The 22,763-nt window shown below is 37.3% G+C and overlaps 1 protein-coding gene and 1 pseudogene across 4 annotated transcripts in view; both read left to right on the forward strand.

The window, feature by feature from the left end:
- The window catches only part of SANBR (SANT and BTB domain regulator of CSR), a 52,203-nt gene extending 40,266 nt beyond the window's left edge, over positions 1 to 11,937 (forward strand). For 2 of the 4 annotated variants that reach the window (XM_073023025.1, XM_073023026.1), the window contains 7 exons: positions 87 to 186; positions 5,559 to 5,650; positions 6,937 to 6,965; positions 7,047 to 7,120; positions 7,605 to 7,693; positions 10,676 to 10,767; positions 11,617 to 11,937. In XM_073023025.1, coding sequence (XP_072879126.1) covers positions 87 to 186; positions 5,559 to 5,650; positions 6,937 to 6,965; positions 7,047 to 7,120; positions 7,605 to 7,693; positions 10,676 to 10,767; positions 11,617 to 11,653 — 513 coding nt within the window. In that variant the 3' untranslated portion in view covers positions 11,654 to 11,937. Of the gene's footprint in view, positions 1 to 86; positions 187 to 4,355; positions 4,441 to 5,558; positions 5,664 to 6,936; positions 6,966 to 7,046; positions 7,121 to 7,604; positions 7,694 to 10,675; positions 10,768 to 11,616 lie in introns of those variants that run through there. The other 2 variants (XR_012095297.1, XR_012095298.1) reach the window with 2 other exon arrangements.
- An 8,909-nt stretch (positions 11,938 to 20,846) lies between these two features.
- On the forward strand, positions 20,847 to 21,672 carry LOC103220197 (chromobox protein homolog 3 pseudogene; annotated as a pseudogene).
- The last annotated feature ends 1,091 nt before the right edge of the window (positions 21,673 to 22,763 follow it).

Here is a 22,763-nt window from a genome sequence, read left to right on the forward strand (position 1 = left end):
TCAAAAGAAATTTAGATAAATGTGTTTGAAAGAATTCATTAAAAATATAATATTACATTTATAATAGATTTTTTTTTTTAACTTAGAAACAACAGTCGCTGTTTTCAGAAGAAGAAGAATATACCACTGGATCTGAGGTCACTGAAGATGAAGTTGGAGATGAAGAAGAAGTATCCAAAAAACAAAGTATTGGTTTATAAGTTAAAATCAAATCTCACTGTTTATGAAGGGGTTACATTCTGAAGCCTTTAATGCAAGGGACAGGGAATTAGTTTTATATATATAGTAGGTTGCAACGTAGGAAAAAAAACATTAGAAAGGAGACACCATCAAGATTTCCTAACCTGGGCATGAACACAGAATACTCAAAGCTATAAAGAAAGGGCAGTACACTGAGAAAGAACTCCAGGTTTTCACTTCAGGTGCAACTAAATGTGTGACTCATGTCAGATGAAATGTGATCTGAGATGTGTACCTGAGATGATTTGGAGTGATACTCAAATGAACCATTAAATAACATTCATAAATGTATGATTTTTTTAGTGGAAAGCATGTTTTGTTTTTTGTTTGTGTTTTTTTTTTTTTTTTTGAGACTGAGTCTCACTCTGTCACAGTGGCACAATCTTGGCTCACTGCAATCTCTGCTTCCTGAGTTCAGGCAATTCTCCTGCCTCAGTCTCCTGAGTAGCTGGGGCTACAGATGCATGCCACCACACCCGGCTAATTTTTTTGCATTTTTAATAGAGACAGAGTTTCACAATGTTGGTCAGGCTGGTCTTGAACTCCTGACCTCAGATGATCCACCTGCCTCGGCCTCCCAGAGTGCTGGGATTACAGGCGTGAGCCACTGTGCCTGGCCGAAAGCATGATTATTATACAACTATAAAATTAACTTGTGTCAAAATTTCTCAACTCATTAGTTCCAAGAAACAGCAAGGAAAATTAGTTCAAAGAACCTTTGAAGACTCAAGTATTTATAGGCAATTATGAATCCATTTTGTTACAATAATTTACCTCTTTTAGGATTTCATATGAGTGGAATCATGAGTAATCTTTTGTCTCTGGCTTCTTTCACTTAGTATAAGGTTTTTGAGATTCATTCATATTGTTTATTCCTTTTTATTGCAGTGTAGTATTCCATTATACTACTTTTGAAAAAAGAATGTTGGTCTGGGCGCGGTGGCTCATACCTGTAATCCCAGCACTTTGGGAGGCTGAGGCAGGCAGATCACCTAAGGTCAGGAGTTCAAGACCAGCCTGGCCAACATGGTGAAACCCCATCGCTACTAAAAATGCAAAAATTAGACTGGGCGTGGTGACTCATGCCTGTAATCTCAGCACTTTGGAAGGCTGAGGCAGGCAGATCACCTGAGGTCAGGAGCTCAAGACCAGCCTCTCCAACATGGTGAAACCCCATCTCTACAAAAATACAAAAATTAGCCGAGCATAATGACAGGTGCCTGTAATCCCAGCTAATGGGGAGGTTAAGGTGGGAGAATTGCTTGAACCCGCAAGGTGGAGGTTGCAGTGAGCCGAGATCATGCCATTGCACTCCAGCCTGGGCGACACAGCAAGACTCTCAAAAAAAAAAAAAAAATACAAAAATTAGCTGGATGTGGTGGCAGGTGCCTGTAATCCCAGCTACTCAGGAGGCTGAGGCAGGAGAATCACTTGAACCCAGGAAGGGGAGGTTGCAGTGAGCCAAGACCATCCCATTGCACTCCAGCCTGGGCAACCGGAGCGAAATTCCATCTGAAAAAAAAAAATTTAAAAGAAGATTGTAAGTTAGATACAAAATTGATCAGTGTCATACAACTTAGTGAACCCATAACTCTTAGGTTATCTTTTTAGAAATCATTTGCATTTTTATTAGACACAAAAACCTGAAAGTTAACATGTAACTTTCAGATGCCATCAGTAGATGGTAGTCAGACGTGGTACATTCTCTTAGAGAATTAAATGATTCTTGAGTAGGCATGTTAAACAGCCCTCCAATGACATTGAAAAAACATGCTGCCTTCCCTTTATCTTCTCTCCAAGTTTTACATAATTTTTCTTTACATGTTGAATCCTCCAATGAAAAAGCTGGTTCTTTAGCAATTTTGTGTCAATTTTAATTAGTAAAGGAGAAAGTTCTACTAGGTTTTTTCTTCAACAGTTTGAGGTGTAAGTTATATGTTGCAAAAATCACCCATTTTAAGTGTACATGTAGATGAGTTTTGGCACACAGATGTGTAACCACCACCAAAATCAAAATCTAGAACATCATTTCAAAAAGTTCCTTCATCCCCCTTTGTACTCAGTTCCCTTTCTTCAGTTCTGCCCTTAGGCAACCATGAATCTGTTTTGTCAAAATAATTTTCCTTTTTAAGAGTTTCATATGAATGGAATCGTGAGTAATTTTTTGTCTCTGGCTTCTTTCGCTTAGTATGAGGTTTTTGAGATTCATCCATGTTATTGCATGTGTCAGTAGTTTAGTCCGTTTTATTGCAGAGTAATATTCCATTATATGGATATACCATACTTTGTTTATCCATTCGCAATTTCATGGACATATGGGTTGTTCCCTCTTGTTGGCTGTTGTGAATAATGCTGCTATGAACATTTGCATACAAGTCTATATGGACATGTGTTTTCATTTTTCTTGGGTAGGTACTTAGGAGTAAAATTACTAGATCATATGGTAAGTGTATGTTTCGCTTTATAAGAAACTGCGAAATTGTTTTGCAAAGTGACTGTTTTGCATCTCCACGAGCAGTGGAGCATTCCCACCACTGTGCGTTCCCACTAGCAGTGTCTGAGAGTTCTAGTTGCTGCACATTCACATTAATACTTGGTATTACTGGTCTTTTTAATTTTGGCCATTCTAGTGGGTAGATAGTAATAAGCATCTTTTCATGTTTTTATTGACCATTTATATATCTTTTTAATGAAGTGTTTGTTTAAATCTTCGGCCCATTTTTATTGAATCCTTTGCCTTATTATTGAGTTGTAAGATTTCTTTATATATACTTTAGATCTAAATCTTTTTTGTCAGTCATATGTTTCTCAATATTTCCCCTAGTCTATGCCTTGCCTTTTAATTTTTTTTTTTTTTTTTTTTTTTGAGATAGTGTCTTGTTCTGTCATCCAGACTGGAGTGTAGAGGTACGATCTCTCACTGCAACCTCTGCCTCCTGGGTTCCAGCGATTCTTCTGCCTCAGCCACCTGAGTAGCTGGGATTACAGGTGTGCACCACCACACTGGACTACTTTTTGTATTTTTAGTAGAGATGGGGTTTTGCCATGTTGGCCAAGCTGGTCTCAAACTCCTGATCTCAGAGGATCTGCCTGTCTCGGCCTCCCAAGTGCTAGGATTACAGGCATGAGCCACTGCACCAGACCTAATTTTCTTAATGATGTCTTTTGAAGAGCTTAACTTTTAAATTTTGTGAATTCTAATATTTTAGTTTTTCCTTTTTATGTTCCATTATTTAATAGCTAAGAAGTATTTGCCTACCCCAAAGTCACAAAGATTTTCTGCTGCTTTCTTCTAGAAGTTGTATGATTTTAGCTTTTTATTTAAGATTATGATCCCATTCAGGTTAATTTTTGTTTATTGTATGACTTAAGGGTCAAGCTTCCTTTTTTTCCATAGGCATAGCTGGTTGTTCCAGCGCCATTTATTGAAAAGACTATTCTTTTCTAATATATTGGAATACCTTGGCATCTCTGTTAAAAATCAGTTGACTGTTTACATTTCCAAACTATCTGTTTTCTTCCATTGATTCTTATGTCTTTCTTTACATCAGCATATCAATACCACACTATTAATTTTTGTAGATTTTAGTGAGTCTTGAAACCTGGTGGTGGGAGTCCTCCAAAATTGTTCTTTAATTTTAAATTATTTTGGCCTTTCAAGGTGCTTTGCATTTTCTACAAATTTTAGAGTCTGTGTGGATATTTCTACAAATATCTTTTTGGGATTTTTGTTGGGATTATGTTGAACCCATATCCAATTTGGGGTGAATTCCTTTTTTTTCTAATGGCAGTTTTTCCCATCCATGAACATGGAATATCTCTCCATTTATTTAGGACTTTTTAAATGTCTCTCAACAATGTTTGTAGTTTCAGTGTACAGGTGTTGAAATCTTTTGTTAAATTTATTCCTCCCTATTTTTATGCTATTATAAATGGAATTGTTTTTCTGGTTGCTCATTGATTGTAATACTAATGATGGTCAAAATACAATTGATGTTTGTATATTGACTGTGTGCTATGACCTTGCTAAATTCAGTTATTTGTTCTTCATTTATTAGATTTCATTCCAACCTGTATACCTTTTATTTACATGTCTTGCCTTTTGTGCTGGTTAGGACCTGATATTGAATAGAAGTGGTGAAAAGAGACAGACCTCCTTACCTTGTCTTATGGGGAAAACATCCAGTCTTTAATCATTAAGTATGTAATGTTAGTTTTCGGCTTCCCATAAATGTTGTTTCTCAGTTGAGAACGTTCCTTTCTGTTTCTCTTTTGCTGAGTTTTTATAGCGAATAGGTGTTGCCTTTTGTCAAATGCTTTTTCTCCATCTATTGAGAAGATCATATAGATGTTCTCCTTTATTGTATCAATTAGGTACATTAATTGATTTTTCACATGTTACACCAGTATTCTGGTGTACTAGAGTCATAATGACATTAGAAAATGAGTGACATCACCCCTCTTTTCTGGAAGAGTTTGTATAGGACTTGTGTTGTTTCTCCCTTAAAAGAATAATAAAATTCAGCAGTGAAGCCATATGGGCCTGGAGCTTTTGTTATAGGAAGGCTTTAAATTATGAATTCAGTTTAATTAGTTAATAGATGCTATTCAGGTTTTCTATTGCCTCTTCAATTTGTTTTGATAATTTCTGTCTTTCAAGGAATTTTATCCAATTTGTCAGATTTATTGGCATAAAGTCACTCATAGTCTTTTTTTTTTTTTGAGACAGAATCTCACTGTATCACCAGGCTGAAATGGCACAATCTCGGCTCACTGCAACTTCTACCTCCTGGGTTCAAGCGATTCTTGTGCCTTAGTCTCCCGAGTAGCTAGGATTACAGGCACACACCACCATACTTGGCTAATTTTTATACTTTTAGTATAAATGTAAATGTGCCTAATTATAAAGCCCTAAAATATACAAAGCAAAAACTGACAAATCTGTAAGGAAAAATACACAGATTACCACTTATAGCTAGAGATTTCAATACCTTTTTCTTACAGCTACTTGGGAGGCCAAGGCATGAGAATCGCTTAAACCTGCAAAGCAGAGATTGCAGTGAGCCGAGATCATGCCACTGTGCTCCAGCATGAGTGACAGAGCAAGACTCAAAAAAAAAAAAAAAAAGAAAATGAAAATGAACCGCTGTAAAGCAATTTCAGCTTTGCTTCATGGTGTATTTGCTTTTTACCCAGAAGTTAATTTGTTAGTTTTCTTAAAACAATGTTTTTCTTAATGGTCTTATTGTTTAGAAGTAACAAGTAGACTGGAAAGGTATATGGGGCCTAAGTTTATAACATTGACCTCTCATTATCAGGGAAAAAGGAGAAGCCAAAGAAGTTCACTAGACAACCAAAAAAGCAGGTATCTTCACCCTGTGCTCAGAGGAAAGAAAAGGCATTGGAGAAGGTAATTCTGAATTATCTGTTGTTATTTTAAAGTTCATGTGGAAAAATAAACACGTGACTATAGCCAGCAAAAAATAAAAAGTTAAGAGTAATGAAGACACATGGAATGCTAGCAATGTAAAAATGAAGTTTTTTATAGACTGAGATTAAAGATCTCTAAGATATATTGACAAATGAGAAAAGGAAGGTGCAGAAATGTATAGTGATATAGTATGCTACCATTTGTGTAAAGTAGATGGGGGAAAAATATAAATGAACTTCCTTGTATATGCATAAAATGTCTCTGGAAGGCTACATAAGAATTTGATAAAATTGGTTGCCTCTTAGGAAGGGAACTGAATGTATAAGGGACAGAAGTGAGAGTCTTTTATTGTATGTGCTATTTATACCTTTTGAAGTTTAAACCAATATTACTTATTCAAAAAATTAAAAATAGGCTGTTAAATTAAAAATAAATTATATTTTATGACATTTAAAAATAATTCTTATTTCTCCATGCCTTTGAAGGAAGGGGTAAAAAAGCCAGACAGGAATAAGAGAATAGTAATAACCACAATTGACTAAAAGAAAAACTGTGAATTTCAAAAATGTGTGTTAGGTTAAGGCTGGGTTAAGATCCACAGAGTTACATTGGACACATTGTACGTTCATCTTTGTGTTAAGTGTCACAGGCATATGAGTGGGTTAATTCTAAAAAAATTGTATCAGCTGGCTGGGCATGATGGCTCATGCCTGTAATTCTAGCACTTTGGGAGGTCAAGGTAGGTGGATTGCTTGAGCCCAAGAGTTTGAGACCAGCCTGGGCAAAACCCCATTTCTACAAAAAAACAAAAAACAAAAATTAGCGAAGCATGGTGGCGCATACCTGTAGTCCCAACTACTCAGGAGGCTGAGGGGGAGGATCACTTGAGACCAGGAAGTCGAGGCTGTAGTGAGCTATAATCATGCCACTGCACTCCAGCCTGGGCAACAGAGTGAGACCCTGTCTCCAAAAAAAAGAAATTGCATAAGCTGGGATTCCAAGGTTAACAAATGAAGCTGGATTCAAATTCTAGGTCTGTATCTCTTTGGAGAAGTTTCTTAACTTCCCTGAACCTCTTTTATTATGAAGATATTAACAGTGCCTGTCTCATGTGGTTGGTGCAAGGTTTAAATGAAATAGCACTTGTAATGCTCTTGGTACAGTGTCTTCACACTCAATAAGAGTGAACTCTTTTTATTACTAACTATAGCGCTAATCAGTAAACATGTTCTAATTGGGCCTCAATGTTGTCTACTTTTTTTTAGTCAGCTTCTAGAGATGTGTCTCCTTTCGTGTGAGTATTGCTCCTTAATCCAATCGGATATCCACTCTTAAAGAAGCATCAATGCTGATTTTTGTTCAATTTTTTCAATAGTGTGAGTATGCAGAAGAATAAGTGGGATGCCACAAGATCCTTGAGATTCAACCAGGATGCACAGAGAGAAGATGGTAAATTTTATTATTTGGGTAATGTACAAATTGGATGTAAATAGCAATGATTAGTGTGTCTTTCAGTTTATAAAGTATGCAGAATAGCTCTAGAGGTTCTAACTAAAGTAAGGCCCAAAATTTACATATTCCCTTAGGCAACAACCAGAGTTTCATTACTACACAACCCCACCAAATAATGTATTATTTTATGCATCTGTGGTTTTGAGATCACTCACATTGACTTTTGCCCATTACGTTCACCATAAAGGTGACTGAATATGTTTTAGGCTGTTTTATGGTAATCTAAAAAGCAGCACAATTATCCACAAATGAGTCATTTGCCACTTGCTAACTTAAATTCTTCACAAATAGATGTATGTGTCTGTAAAATAGTATCAAAAGATATTTTCATAAACCCTTGGTGATTACAGTCTTTTTTGAGAAATAAAAAGTTATATATCATCCTTACAAAAAGTAAAGTTTACTGTTTTTTTCCCTTCAGATCAGCGGCGAATGTCTGAAATTACAGGGCATCTAATAAAAATGAGATTGGGGGATCTGGACCGAGTCAAGTCAAAGGAAGCAAAAGAAGTAAGAATTGTGTACTAGTATATTGTACTTGTGTAAAATATGCCTTCCTACTTTTTTTTTCAGCTTAGGATTATAAAGATGTTTTAGGCAGAATTTTAAAAGAGTAATTTATGTGTTTTTGTTTTTGTTTTTCCTTTGAGATGGAGTTTCAGTCTTGTTGCCCAGGCTGGAATGCAGTGGTGCAATCTTGGCTCACTGCAACCTTCGCCTCCCGGGTTCAAGCAATTCTCCTGCCTCACCCTCCCAAATAGCTGGGTTACAGGCCTGCGCTACCATGCCCAGCTGATTTTTTTGTATTTAGTAGAGATGGGGTTTCACCGTGTTGGTCAGGCTGGTCTCAAACTCCTGACCTCAGGTGATCCACCTGCTTTGGCCTCCCAAAGTGCTCGGATTACAGGCATGAGCCACCGCACCTGGCCAAATATATGTGTTTTTGTTTGTTTGTTTGTTTGAGACGGAGTCTCGCTCACTGAGACTTGCAGTGGCACCATCTGGGCTCACTGCAACCTCTACCTTCCAGGTTCAAGTGATTCTCCTGCCTCAGCCTCCCAAGTAGCTGGGACTACAGGCGTGCACCACCATGCCCAGATAATTTTTTCATTTTTAGTAGAGACAGGGTCTCACCATGTTGGCCAGGCTGGTCTTGAGCTTTTGACTTCATGATCCACCCACCTCAGCCTCCTAAAGTGCTGGGATTACAGGCGTGAGCCATCATGCCTAGCCACAATTATGTATTTTTTAATATTCTGTACCAGTTAGCCAGCTTATTCACGTAAAGGTTTCCCACCATGTCTTATTATCCATGGTCCACAGGTCATCTATAACACATATAATAAAATACATCATTGCTGAAAACGTGTCATCACACCAAGAGTAGGTTAACTGTGCATTGTTGACCAAATGCTAACTCCTGAGGGCGACTGTCTGAAAGTACCAATTTTCATCAACTCTGCATGTGGTGCTTAGATGTCATCTCTAAAATAAGATGTTTTCTTGCTGAAAATGGTGACAAGAAACACCTATATTCTTGCTAGAATTACATTTTAGTCATGACATTATGTATTATCATTAGTATTGGTATTATGTAAGTACCATACTCTTGCCCTAATTCTTGTATTTAAAAATTTACTTCCCTATAAAACTTCTAAAAGGAAACATAGGAGAAAATCTTCGTGACCTTAGGAAAATATTTCCTGGCCTACAATACCAAAAGCATGATCCATAAATGAAAAATTGGACTTCATCAGCATTTAAAATTTCTACTTTTCAAAAGATAATATTTAAACAATGAAAAGACAAGCCATAAACTATGAGAAAATATGTGTAAAACACCTGATAAGGGATGTGTATCCAGAATCTATAAAGAACTCTCAAAACTCAATAATAAAATTTAAAAACCTAATAAAAATAAATGGGCAAAAGAGTAAACAGACACTATGAAAAAAAGGATTTCCATGCCAAATAAGCAACATCATTAGTCCTTAGGAAAATGTAAATTAAAACCTAAATGAGGCCAGATACAGTGGCTTACACCTGTAATCCCAGCACTTTGGGAGGCCAAGGTAGAAGGATCACTTGAACCCCGGAGTTTGAGACCAGCCTGGGCAACATGATGAAACCCTATCTCTACACAAAAATACAAAAATTAGCCGGGTGTGGTGATGGATGCCTGTAGTCCCAGCTACTTGCGAGGATGAAGTAGGAGGATCACTTGAGCCTGGGAGGCAGAAGTTGCAATGAGCCAAGAGCACACCACTACACTCCTGCCTGGGCAACAGAACAAGACCCTGTCTCCAAAGGAAAAATCCCATACCAAGTGCTGATGAGGATGTGGAGCAACTGGAACTCTCATGTATAGCTAGTAGAAATGCAAAAAGGAATGGTCAATTCACACATTTTTATAATAGTTTTATTCATAATTGCTAAAAACTAGAAATACTATAAATGATGTCCTTTACCTGGCAAATGGGAAAACAAACTGTGCATATAAAAAGAACATTGGACTGGGTGCAGTGACTCAGACCTGTTATCCCAGCAGTTTGGGAGGCCAAGGTGGGCAGATCACAAGGTCAAGAGATTGAGACCATCCTGGCCAACATGGTGAAACCTCGTCTCTACTAAAAGTACAAAACTTAGCTGGGTGTGGTAGTGCAGGCCTGTAATCCCAGCTACTCAGGAGGCTGAGGGAAGAGAATCACTTGAACCAGGGAGGCGGAGGTTGCAGTGAGCCAAGATCGTGCACTGCACTCTAACGTGGACAACAGAGTGAGACTGCATCTCAAAAAAAAAAAAAAAAAAAAAAAAAGAACATTGAGCCCAGGAATTCAAGACCAGCCTGGGCAAAATAGGGAGACCCTGTTTCTACAAAAAATAAGAAATTAGTTGGGCATGGTGGTGCACACCTGTGGTCCCAGCTCCTCTGGTGGCTGAGGTAGGCGGATCACCCAGGAGGTCAGGGCTGCAGTAAACCTTGATCACACCACTGCACTCCAGCCTGGCTGACAGAGTGAGATGCTGTCTCCAAAAAAAAAGGAACAAATTTCTGATGTACACATCAATATGGATGAATCTCCTATACGTGAAAGAAGCTAGGTTCAAATGGCTACATGCTATATGATTCTACTTATATAATGTTCTGGAAAATGCAAAACTATAAGGATAGAAAACAGACAAATGGTTGCCAGAAATTGGTAGTGGTAGGTAGATTGACTTGACAGGGGAACAAGGGAATTTTCTTTGGGGTGATAGGACTATTTTCTGTGTCTTCATTGTGACAGTAGTTATAAAACTGTATGCATTTGTCAAAACCCACACCTGTACACTAAAATGGTACATTTTTCTTTATGTAAATTGAACCTCAAAAAGACTGGATTTAAAAAATCAAAATAAAATTACTTCTAAATTAAAAAGTAATCCCATTTTAATAAAGCAGAGCTTCTATTGATTCTGTGAAGATAACAGTATTGCTTCTTTATTCTGCAGTTTGCGGGAGGTATTTATTCCAGGTTGGAAGCACAAATCAAGGCCTCGTTGCCAGTCAGTGCACGCCAAAGCAGCTCGGAGAAAAACACAAGGTAAATCAGCATAAACTAAACTGGAGTGTCACTGGCTTTGAAGTGAATTTTTTTTTTAAGATAAATCATATGAACACTAGAAACATAATTTGAGTTTGGTTTTATGTTTTGTTTCAGTGATTATATTATCAAGGCACTAATTAGAATCAGATTTTAACTTAAAAGATAAAATCTAATGAAAGTATAGCTTTGTGGAATTTTTAAAGTTTTCTGCTTATTGGACTAGCTTCATTCTGAACCAACTCCTGATAAAAATGTAAGCTATAGTGCTTCTGTGAAGTAGCAGAATTTTTGTACTGTTTGTAGATCACATATTAATACTTTGTATAAATCACTGTAATCTTTACCATTCCTTGCTTTATATTTTATTTCTCGTAATAAAATCTAACTGGTGGGTCTTGTGTCATTTTACATCACAAGTTTTCTGTTAGAGATGAACAGTTACTGAGATTTGAACATTAATATTACAGATTCTAATTCCTTATCTATAATTCTGAAATGCAGAAAGTTCAAAAAGCTAAAAGTTGTTTTCATACATTTGTAGCAATTCAAACTTGCACTGAGCTGCTGTGATACCATTTATATTTTTTATTCATCCCACTTACATTTGATTATGGGGCACTGCTCCAGATCCATTATATACAATGTACATAATATATTATCTCTGAGAAAGAACAAATCTGAATTCCAAAAATACATCTCCCTTTAAGAGTTTTAGAAGGTGGATTACAGAGCTGCAAGAAGATTTATTAAACCATGATGTTGCCAAGTCAGCATAATCTAAAGGAGCACCAACTTTCTATTGTTTTAGAAGCAACTCTGACCTCCTTTTCTGTTTAAAAAATCTAGGTCTAAAAGTCGTTTTGGTCAAGGGCGTCCTGCATAAAGCACCTTAAAATATAAGTAAAAAGAGAGAAGGCACACTCCTGGACATCTGAAATTGCTCACTTCTTGAAGATCTTCAGAACAATGACTTCCAACTGTTTTATGTTATTATTATTTTAATCCACATAAATCATAATGCTAAAAGAAACATATAGTTAGGTTTTATGAAAATCTAATTGTAAATATGAAACTTTTAAAATCTGATTTTCTTTTAGTATGATTCTAGGCTATGTAGAGAGCAATTATTTACAAATCTGCATAGTTGAGATGCCCAGTGTTTTCCTTTATTTATTTGAAAAAGAAGAGGCCTAAACTGTCAGGTAGCTAAGTTTTTTTAAGACCTTAAAAGTTAGGGGAACACAACTGGTAGTGTTACCATGCATGTGTGCTGATTGTAGTATGTCTTTGGAGCTGTAAATCTTGAGATAGCATTAAGAACTGCAGTTTGTGTGATGAAATTCCCAATGATGCTAATTTTAAGTCTGCATGAATGTTAAGGAGTGACAGGTCTCAAGACTGCATTAGATAAAGTTTCAGGGTAAGGTATTTCAGTATTGTGTTGGGCAGAAGGGTTAATTTTTTTCAGCATTATATCATGGAAAGTACGATGTTAATCCAAGTTTTTTTTTCTTTCAGTTTTTAATGCTTTTCTATTGATCATCTGAGCTGGAATTACTGATTATTACCTCTGTCCTCTGTGAAACTAGTGGCATTCTGAATTTGGTAAAATAACCATTGATAGTTTTAGGATAGTAAATCATTTCTGTTGTATGAGACACCCACTATACAGTTCTCAGGGCTCTAAAACCCAACCATATTTCTATAACCATTCAAATAACTACTTAAAACAGTTATACTTGCTAGTTCGAGATGTCTAAAATTTTCCAAATACAATAGATGGGTGAAAATTTGCATATATTCAAGAAAAATCAAAATAAAATTATATTTTGTAAATCATGTTTAAATTTTTCTAACCAGGAAGAAAGAGTGCTCAGGGAAAATATGTTCCAAACTATAATCATATAATAAATTATGTGTTTGTAAATTATATGTAGGTCTCTGAAAAACTTTAAGATGCACTGTTTCTATTTTTTTAAGTCTTAATTTGCCTTATAATTGACATTTCTTCAGATTATTCAGAGAACAGACTTTAATGTGTGACAAAAGAGCAATTTCCATTGAAATGTTGAAGTGTTACACTCAGTTTACACGTACAGAAATCATTCTTTTTAGTGAGTCTTTTAGTTGATAAATGAAGCTAGATGTTATTTGATAACCTTGGCTTTGCCAAGGTTTTTGAACTGCTGCTTGGAAATTTTGTTCCAGTTTATATTTGTTTCGATTGTTTGATACTGTGGAAATAGACTTTTATTTTCTAAAGAAAATGTCTTGTAGTACATATTATATGTAAGTACTCTGTTAAACACCAGAGTTTTTTTGTAGCTTACTGTGTTTTCTGTTAAAAGGATTTGGGTTTGTACATGTAAACAGTGCTGTAATGGTCACTAGATAAGGAAAAAATACATATGCTCTTTCAATTTTTAACTGATGGTAAAAAGGCAAACTGCTTCTCCCCTGGGGGAACTGTACTACTGAATTGATTTTACAAACCAGAGTTTATCAGAATTTGATTCTCTTCAGAATGCTTTTGGCCAGGTGCAGTGGCTCATGCCAGTAATCCCAGCACTTTGGGAGGCCGAGGCGGGCGGATCACCTGAGGTCAGGACTTTGAGACCAGCCTGGCCAACATGGCGAAACCCCATCTCTACTAAAAATACAAAAAGATTAGCAGGGCGTGGTGGCACACACCTATAGTCCCAGCTACTCAGGAGGCTGAGGCACAAGAATTGTTTGAACCCGGGCGGCAGAGGTTGCAGTGAGCCGAGATCATGCCGCTGCTCTCCTGGCCTGGGTGACAGAGTGAGACTCCATTTCAATTAAAAAAAAAAAAGAATGTGTTTTTTATTTTGTTAATGTTTGTCTGTTATACATAGGACAGGTACCACAAACATTTTACTTAAACTCTTAATAGCATTTCTTTTGCCAGATACTTCAATATTTCACCTTACATTAATCCTGGATTCACATTTCTTTAATCGAAATAAATGTTAATGACAAAAGTTGTTTGGAAAGTCTATTTATCTGAATTATTCCATCTTCTCAGAAAAAAAGTCCAGAGTGGCTCTAGATTCCACAAGTTTTCATGGAAAGTTATTTCTGCTACAAGATGAAGTTTTTAAGTTTTAAGATTATTTTAGGCCAGGCACAGTGACTCACCTTTGCAATCCCAGCACTTTTGGAGGCCAAGGCAGGAGGATTGCTTGAGCCCAGGAGTTCAAGATCGGCCTAGGTAACATAGTGAGACCTCGTCTCTACAAAAATAAAAATTAAAAAAATTAACCTGGCATGGTGGCATGCACCTGTGGTCCCAGGTATTAGGGAGGCTGAGGTGGAAGAAATGCTTGAACCTGGGAGTTCAAGGCTTCAGTGAGCCATGATTGTGCCACTGCACTCCAACCTGTGCAGCAGAGCAAGACCCTGTCTAAAAAAAAAAAAAAAAAAGATTATTTTAAATGAGGTTATGCTGGTAAAGATTTACCAAACATTTAAGGGATAAAATACTTCAGAAAAGATGATCTGATAACAATGCTGATTGTACACGATTGCATTTATTTGTTACTTTCCTTCACAATACTCAGCCAGCTACAGTGAGATGTGCTTATTGCTTTGGAAGCTGAGGCTGAAACTCTGTCAAGCTCGTCTACTAAAGGCACGTTATAATATAAAAACAAACCAAAAAAATAGATTTTGTCTTTAATTCCTGGAATTCTGCAGCCAACTTTCAGCTATTCACTGAGCAACTATGTCACACCTCCCAGGACTGGGATACCTATCCAGTTTAATTCTAATAGGCTAACTCTCTGTCTCTTATTTAAAGCTGATCTATTGGGGAAGATGGTACAAGAATAATATTATTCCACCCTTTTAAGATTTGGGGGCAATTAAATGAGTTAATAGATCTAAAACAACTAGCACAGTACTTTCTGGCCTATGTGTATGTGTGTGCGTGTATGTATTTAGTGCAAGAAGGGAGGCACCTAATACTTTCGTGGTTTCTATGGCATCATTTGAGATTTAAAAGAAAATCATATTAAATGTCTTATCTTATTTAGGCAAAGTAAGTGGCATTCGTAGAAAGAGCTAGGTAAAGAATACTGTTTCCTGATACGTGGTAGGGAAGTATGTGGTAGGGAGCTATGCTGTTTTCAAAGAGGCTTCAACTGAAGGACAGTAAGTGAAGGCCATAGCAAAGTCTAATAGCAGCTCTCTTTCTAGGATGTATCTTTCCTTGAGAAAATATAGCCAGTTTGGTTCTTACTATTTGTTTATGAACACAGCCAATTCTTAGCAAACTGAAGGTGATGGTCCTAGTAGTTGCTATTTGTTGAATGCTTTGGATATGCTGAAGATCATCCTCCTGATATATTCCTTATCTTCTTTAACCTCACAACCCCACCACACAAAAAATTGAGCATTATCACATTTTACAGGTGGAAAAGAATGTTCAGCGAGGCAAAGTAAACTACATACTGGGGTTGGAACCTGGGCTTATCAATACATTCCAACACTTTCTTGAAATAGTTTTCCCTTGGGTTGCCTGAAAATTTTCTCTTAGAGGCCTCCTGCCTCACTGGCAGCTTCTTCAGACTGAAAGCAGGTGACTGCAGCACGCTTTCTGTAGTTCCAGACTTGTTTATTCAACTGTCTGCTTAACATTTGTACTTGGAGTACCAGTAGGTATCTCCAACTTAATTAACATAATCAAAACAGAACTTGTGATATCCCTTCCCATTCCTGCCCCCAAACTCCCTGCTTATTCAAACCCATTCTTTTCCAGTTCAGTAAATGGCATTATTGCCTACCAAAGTGCACAAGGCAAATATCTAGAACGTATTCCTTACTCTTCTCTTTTCTTCACACCTGACATTCAATTTATCAGCTAGTCCCATACATACTGCACATCCATTTGCTTCTCTCTATCTCCACTATCACCACCCCCAGTTATTAACATCTTTTGCATGAAGTGCTACAAATGCCTTGTAAGTAATTCCCCAGCTTCCATTTCAACCTCTGTATAACTTGTTGTGCACAAAACAACTTTCGTGATTTTTCAGTGTGACTCAGATCACATCACTCCCCTGCTTAACACTAATAGCATCCCATCAAACCTAGAATAAAATCCAACCTTCGGGCTGGACGCAGCTGCTCACGCCTATAATCCCAGCACTTTGGGAGGCCAAGATGGGCAGATCACTTGAGGTCAGGAGTTTGAGACCAGCCTGACCAACATGGCAAAACTCCATCTCTACTAAAAAATAGAAAAATTAGCTGGAAATGGTGGTGGGTGCTTGCAATCCCAACTACTCAGGAGGCTGCAGCAGGAGAATTCCTTGAACCCGGGAGGTGGAGGTTGCCGTGACCTGAGATCGTGCCACTGTCTCAAAAAAAAAAAAAAAAAAATCCCAACCTACACTAGTCCTACATGGCCTAGCCCCTGGCTGCCTCTCAGACTTCATTTTCCCTCCTAATTACTACGCTGGAATGTAGTAAGTCATTCCCACCTTTCCATTCCTTGACATTAGCCATTCCCACTGTCTAGAAGGCTGTTATAATTCAAGTTTTAGTTTAGATGTTACTTCCTCACAGGAGGTATTTCCTATGTGCTTAGTATAAAATATCCATCCAAGTCACTCTCATTACCTCATAGTTTATTTCTGTGCATACCTGACATTATTACTCTGATACTTTCCTTCCTTTATTTGTTGGTTTTGCAATCTGTATCCCGTGATAAAATGTGAACACCAGAACAGAGACCTGGTCTTCTTGACTACTGCTATGTCCCCAGTGCCTAGAACAGTGATTGGAGTAGCTGGCACCAAAAACCTTTCCTCTGGAGTTCATGTTTTTGGGTGGTATCTCCAGGATCTGGACTGTCCTCAGCCTGGCATCATTGTAATCTGTATCTGTTGGAGTTGCAGCAGATAGAGGCCTTGTCACAAATACCTTGTCATGGGTTCTCAAGATCAGTCTGTCACCTATAGAAAGTTATACTAGATTAGTTTGATGTAGACATGAGTCCAGGTGAATTCTGCTGAAATCTGGGCAGCTTCAAGTTCTGAGCAGAATAGAAAGTTAAGTAAGCTGACCTGATGGCCACCCTTTTATCTCAACAGTATATTAAACATGAACACTTGGATAATAAGTAACCACTGCAGCATTTTATGGTGAAGATGCTATGGAATTATGAGCATCTCATAAGCTCACCAAAGTGATTAGGTAATTGTTTTCCATCCTTATATTTTCCCACCTTTTCCCCACTTTTTTCTTTGTCTAAAAATAAAATTATAAATGGAAAAAAAGAATGAAGAAAAATGAACAGAGCCTCAGAGAAATATGAGACATCATTAAGCTTGCTAACATACATCTAATGGAAGTTCCAAAAGGAGAGGAGCGAGAGAAAAGAAGAGAAAAAAAATATTTAAATAAATAGGGGCTGAAAACTTTCCAAATCTGATGGAAAACTTTACACATACAAGAAGCTCAACAAACTCTTAAGAGGTTAAATGCAAAGATATCCACAAACACACATTATAGTAAAAAATGGTCAAGGACAAAGAGAAAAGCTTGAAGAAGCAAGAGAAAAATCCTTACTTATGGTTGGGTGCAGTGGCTCACACCTGTAATCCCAGCACTTTGGGAGGCCGAGGCGGGCAGATCACGAGGTCAGGAGATTGAAACCATCCTAGCTAACATGGTGAAACCCCATCTCTACTAAAACCACAAAAAATTAACCGGACATGGTGGCATGCGCCTGTAGTCCCAGCTACTCGGGAGGTTTAGGCAGGAGAATTGCTTGAACCCAGGAGGTGGAGGTTGCAGTGAGCCAAGATCACACCACTGCACCCCAGCCTGGGTGACACAGCGAGACTCTGTCTCAAAGGAAAAAAAGAAAAATCCTTACTTACAAGAGAACCCCAATAAGATCAACAGCTGACTTCTCATCAGAGGCAGTGGAGAATAGAATGCAGTGGATAACAGCCCAGGCACAGTGGCTCAGGCCAAGGAGGGAGGATTGCCTGAAGCTAAGAGTTCAAGACCAGCCTGACCAACACAGGGAGACCTCTACAAATAATTGTTTGGGTTTTTTTTGTTTATTTGTTTTTTTTTTTTTTTTTTTTTTGAGATGGAGTTTTGCTCTTTTCACCCAGGCTGGAGTACAGTGGTGTGATTTCAGCTCACTGCAACCTCCGCCTCCCAGGTTCAAGTGATTCTCCTGCCTCAGCCTTCCAAGTAACTGGGATTACAGGCCACCACACCCAACTAATTTTTTTATATTTTTAGTAGAGATGGAGTTTCGCCGTGTTGGTCAGGCTAGTCTCGAACTCCTGACCTCAGGTGATCCATCCGCCTCGGCCTCCCAAAGTGCTGGGATTACGGGCGTGAGCCACCACACCCGGCCTTACAAATGAATTTTTTAAATAGCCAGACATAGTGGCACACACCTGTAATTCCAGCTACTTGGGAGGCTTAGGTGGGAGGATCACTTGAGCCCAGGAGTTGGAGGCTGCAGTGAGCTATGATCACACCACTGCACTCCAGCATGGGAGACAGAGGGAGATCCTGTCCTAAAATGAAGGAGAAGGAGAAGGCACTGGGATAACATTCAAAGTGCTCAAAGAAAATCTGTCAACCAAAAATCCTACATTCAGCAAAAATTGTCTTTCAAATATGAAGACAAAATGAAGAGATTCCTAGATAAACAAAAATTGAGATAATTCATTGCTATCAGACCCACTGTACAAAAAATACTAAAAGAAAGTTATTTAGGCGGCCAGGCACGGTGACTCACACGTATAATCCCAGCACTTTGGGAAGCCAAGGCAGGTGGATCACCTGAGGTCAGGAGTTTGAGACCAGCCTGGCCAACATGATGAAACTGCATCTCTACTAAAAATACAAAAATTAGCTGGGTGTGGTGGCAGGCACCTGTAATCCCAGCTACTCAGGAGGCTGAGGCAAGAGAATCACTTGAACCTGGGGGGCGGAGGTTGCAGTGAACCGAGATCGTGGCATTGCACTCCAGCCTGGGCAACAACAGTGAAACTCCACCTCAAAAAAAAAAAAAAAAGTTATTGAGGCTGAAACAAGTGACTCTAGATACTAATACACAAAAGCATTAGTAAAGATGGCATGCGTATTTATTTTCTTAACTAATTTTAAAAAGCAATTGAATATGTATATAATTTTATTGTTGGGACTATACCAAAGAAATGTAGTGTATTTGCCAGTAACAGTACAGAAGAGGTGGATGGGAGCAAAGCTATATTGGACTAAGGAAATGACTCCCAGTGGTAATACAGGAACAAATGAAGAGAACCAGAAATGAGAAATAAATTTGATACAATAAAAGCTATAAATATATATTTATAGGCCAATGCAACAAAAGCTGTAAGTATATTTTTTTCTCCATTTTCTTCCCTCAGCTTTTAAAAAGGTATAAAAGTAAAGTAATAATTATAGCAATATATTACTGGGTTTGTAACATATATAGAGATGTATAACAATACCACAAGAGGAAACAGGGAATGGAGCTATATACGAATAATGTTTCTATATCTCTTTGGAATTGTAAATGTGAAGCAGATTCTGATGTTAAGATGTATATATGGTAAGCCCTGGAGCAACAACTGAGGAAACAATTCAAAAAATATATAGTAAAAAATCATTTAAAAATTAATGTTACATCAGAAAATATTTACTTAATGCAAAAGAAAGGAAAAGAGGAATAAAGAAACAGAAAACATAGGAGGCATGGAGAAAGCAAAAAGTAAACCAGCAAAAGTAAATCCAGCTATATAAATAATAGCATTAAATGTGAATATGTTATCCATCAAAAGGCAGAGAACATCAGACTAGATAAGAAAACAAAATCCCAACTAAGCGCAGTATATGGGAGACAAACTTTAAATTCAAGGACACAGATGGATTAAAAGTAAAAGGATAAAAAATTATATAACATGCAAACAGCAACCATAAGCAGGAGTGGTTATACAAAATAGGCTTCAAAAAATTATTAGAAATAAAGAGGGACATTTTATAATAAAAGGGTCACTCCATCAGGAAGATACAACAATTATAACCATATGTGAACCAAAAAGCACCAAAATTCATAAAGTATAAACTGCCAGAACTGAAAGGGGAAATAACACAATTCAACAAGAATGGGCTTTCAATAATGGATAGACCAATAAGGCAGAAGATTGACATGGAAACAGATGACTTGAACAACACTATAAACCAACGAAACCAACAGACATCTATAGACCCTCCACTCACAACAGCAGAATATACATGTTTCTCCAGTGCATATGGAACATTCTCCTGGATAGACCATGTGCTAAGCCATAATACAAGACCCAATACATTTTAAAGGAAAGAAATAATGCAAAGTATGTTCTCTAACCACAAAGGAATTAAAAATAATATACCACAATAGAAATTAGAGGCTGGTGTGGTGGCACACATCAGTAATTGCAGCACTGAGAGGCCAAGTCTGGAGAATCACTTGAGCCCAGGAGTTTGGGACCAGCGTGGGCAACATGATGTGACCCCCATCTCTACAAAAATTTATTTTTAATTAGCCGGGTACAGTGGCACATGCCTGTAGTCCCAGCTACTCGGGAGGTTTAGGTGGGAGAATTGCTTGACTTAGGAGATCAAGGCTGCAGTGAGCCATGTTCAAACCACTGCACTCTAACGTGGGCAACAGAGCAAGACCCTGTCTCAAAAAAAGAAAGAGAAAGAACAAGGAAATCTGAGAAATCCACAGATATGTGGAAGTTAACATACTACTGAGTAACTAATGGGTGAAGGAAGAAATCACAAGGGAAATTAGGAAATACTTTGAGATAAATGAAAAGAAAGACAACATACCAAAACATATGGGATGTAGCTAAAGCAGTGCCTGGAGAGAAATTTGTAACTGTAAATGCTTAAATAAACAGGAAGAAATAATGTAGGATAAACAGGTTTAAAGATCTAATATACAGGCTCGAGCTGTAGGCATACAGGGCTGGAGACGCTGCAGACCCACGACCCGGAGCAGCTCGGAGGTGGTGAATAATAGCTCTTCACGTCTGCAATAAAAAATGGCCTCCAATAAAACTACATTTCAAAAAATAGGAAAAAAACAATAGGAAGAGTAAAAAAGTTGAAGAGGCAGAGCCTGAAGAATTTGTGGTGGAAAAAGTACTAGATCAATGTGTAGTGAATGGGAAAGTGGAATATTTCCTGAAGTGGAAGGGATTTACAGATGCTGACAATACTTGGGAACCTGAAGAAAATTTAGATTGTCCAGAGTTGATTGAAGCATTTCTTAACTCTCAGAAAGCTGGCAAAGAAAAAGACGGTACAAAAAGAAAATCTTTATCTGATAGTGAATCTGATGACAGCAAATCAAAGAAGAAAAGACATGCTGCTGACAAACCAAGAGGATTTGCCAGAGGTCTTGATCCTGAAAGAATAATTGGTGCCACAGACAGCAGTGGAGAATTGATGTTTCTTATGAAATGGAAAGATGCAGATGAGGCAGACTTGGTGCTGGCGAAAGAGGCAAATATGAAGTGTCCTCAAATTGTAATTGCTTTTTATGAAGAGAGACTAACTTGGCATTCTTGTCCAGAAGATGAAGCTCAATAATTGTTCACATTGTTTTTTTATATATATTTATATATATATATGAAATTTGGGTCTTGGATTTTGATTTACTAGTGTGACGAAATAACTGCATCCTAATGAAAATCAAGTTTGATATGTTTGTTTTGAAAGTAGCATTGGAAGAGTTGTTGGGGGGTTTTTTGCATCCATAGCACTGGTTACTTTGAACAAATAAATAAAAGCTTTCTGTAGTTGCTTCCTTTATCAGAAAAGAACATTTGATACCATGGTATATTATTTCCTCTTCATTAAAGAACAGCTTTTCTAAATGTTGGGGGAAATGTCCGTAGTCATTACTCAATCAAAACTTGTGTTCTCATAAGCCTAAGGACCATTTTAGGTTTTTAACATGTTTTTTTTGTGTGTGTGTGTGTATCCATAAAATGCATATGTAAATTTTTCTTTGTTTTTAAGCATTCACCCAAACAAAAAATCACAGGTAAACCCATGTTTCTGAGATGCCATTATTCTGAGCAAAATAAGAAATAATCACTTCAAGTTAAATTGAAAATTTTCCTGAAGCCATACATTTCAAGGGAAATAAGTAATTCTAAATAGGACAATTTAAATTGGATAATTTTAAAGTATCTATAATTGCAGTGGTTTATTTGCAAATTTCCTAAAAGGAAAGATTTTTTCACTGCCATCACAGCAGGTTTCCTCATCCAGATGAGGAAACTAGACAAATGCTAGTGTGTTTTAACTAGCTAAACAAAACTAAGTTAAATGAAAATTTAAAAATTTCCCTAGTGAGCCATTCCTTAACAAAATGTTGAAATCCCTGTTGCTACACTGACTAAAAGGTAATGATGAATGGAATATGTAAGACTTGGCTCATGTAAACCTAATCAGATGGTAGAGATGTTGGCAGTTGAGGACCTGCTGCCATAAATGTGTGAACAACCTTTTGTAAGCTGACCTATTGACCTGCATGTTTTTTCTTTACCCCAACTGATTCCTTACATGTAGGCTCAATCTTCAGTTATTTGCTTTACTGGTTCAACAAAAGCCAGGAAGAACAACTTTGTAGTAATCAGAGTGTTATCCAACTGTATATTGTTTACTTGATTGTAAATACTGGTGAACCAGTGGTTAATAAATAGTTTTATATTCCTTTATGCAAAAAAAAAAAAGATCTAATATACAACATGAAGACTATAGTTAGTAATAGAGTCTTTTATTAGGGATTTTTGCTAAATGAGTAGCTTATAGCTGTTCCTGCCCACAGAGAGGAAAATGTATAACTATGTAAGGATGATGGATATATATGTTCATTTGTTCCACTATAGTAACCATTTTACTATATATGTGTATGTTATATCATGTTGTATACC

This window comes from Chlorocebus sabaeus, chromosome 14 (genome assembly GCF_047675955.1).
Source record: "Chlorocebus sabaeus isolate Y175 chromosome 14, mChlSab1.0.hap1, whole genome shotgun sequence".
NCBI lineage: Eukaryota > Metazoa > Chordata > Mammalia > Primates > Cercopithecidae > Chlorocebus > Chlorocebus sabaeus.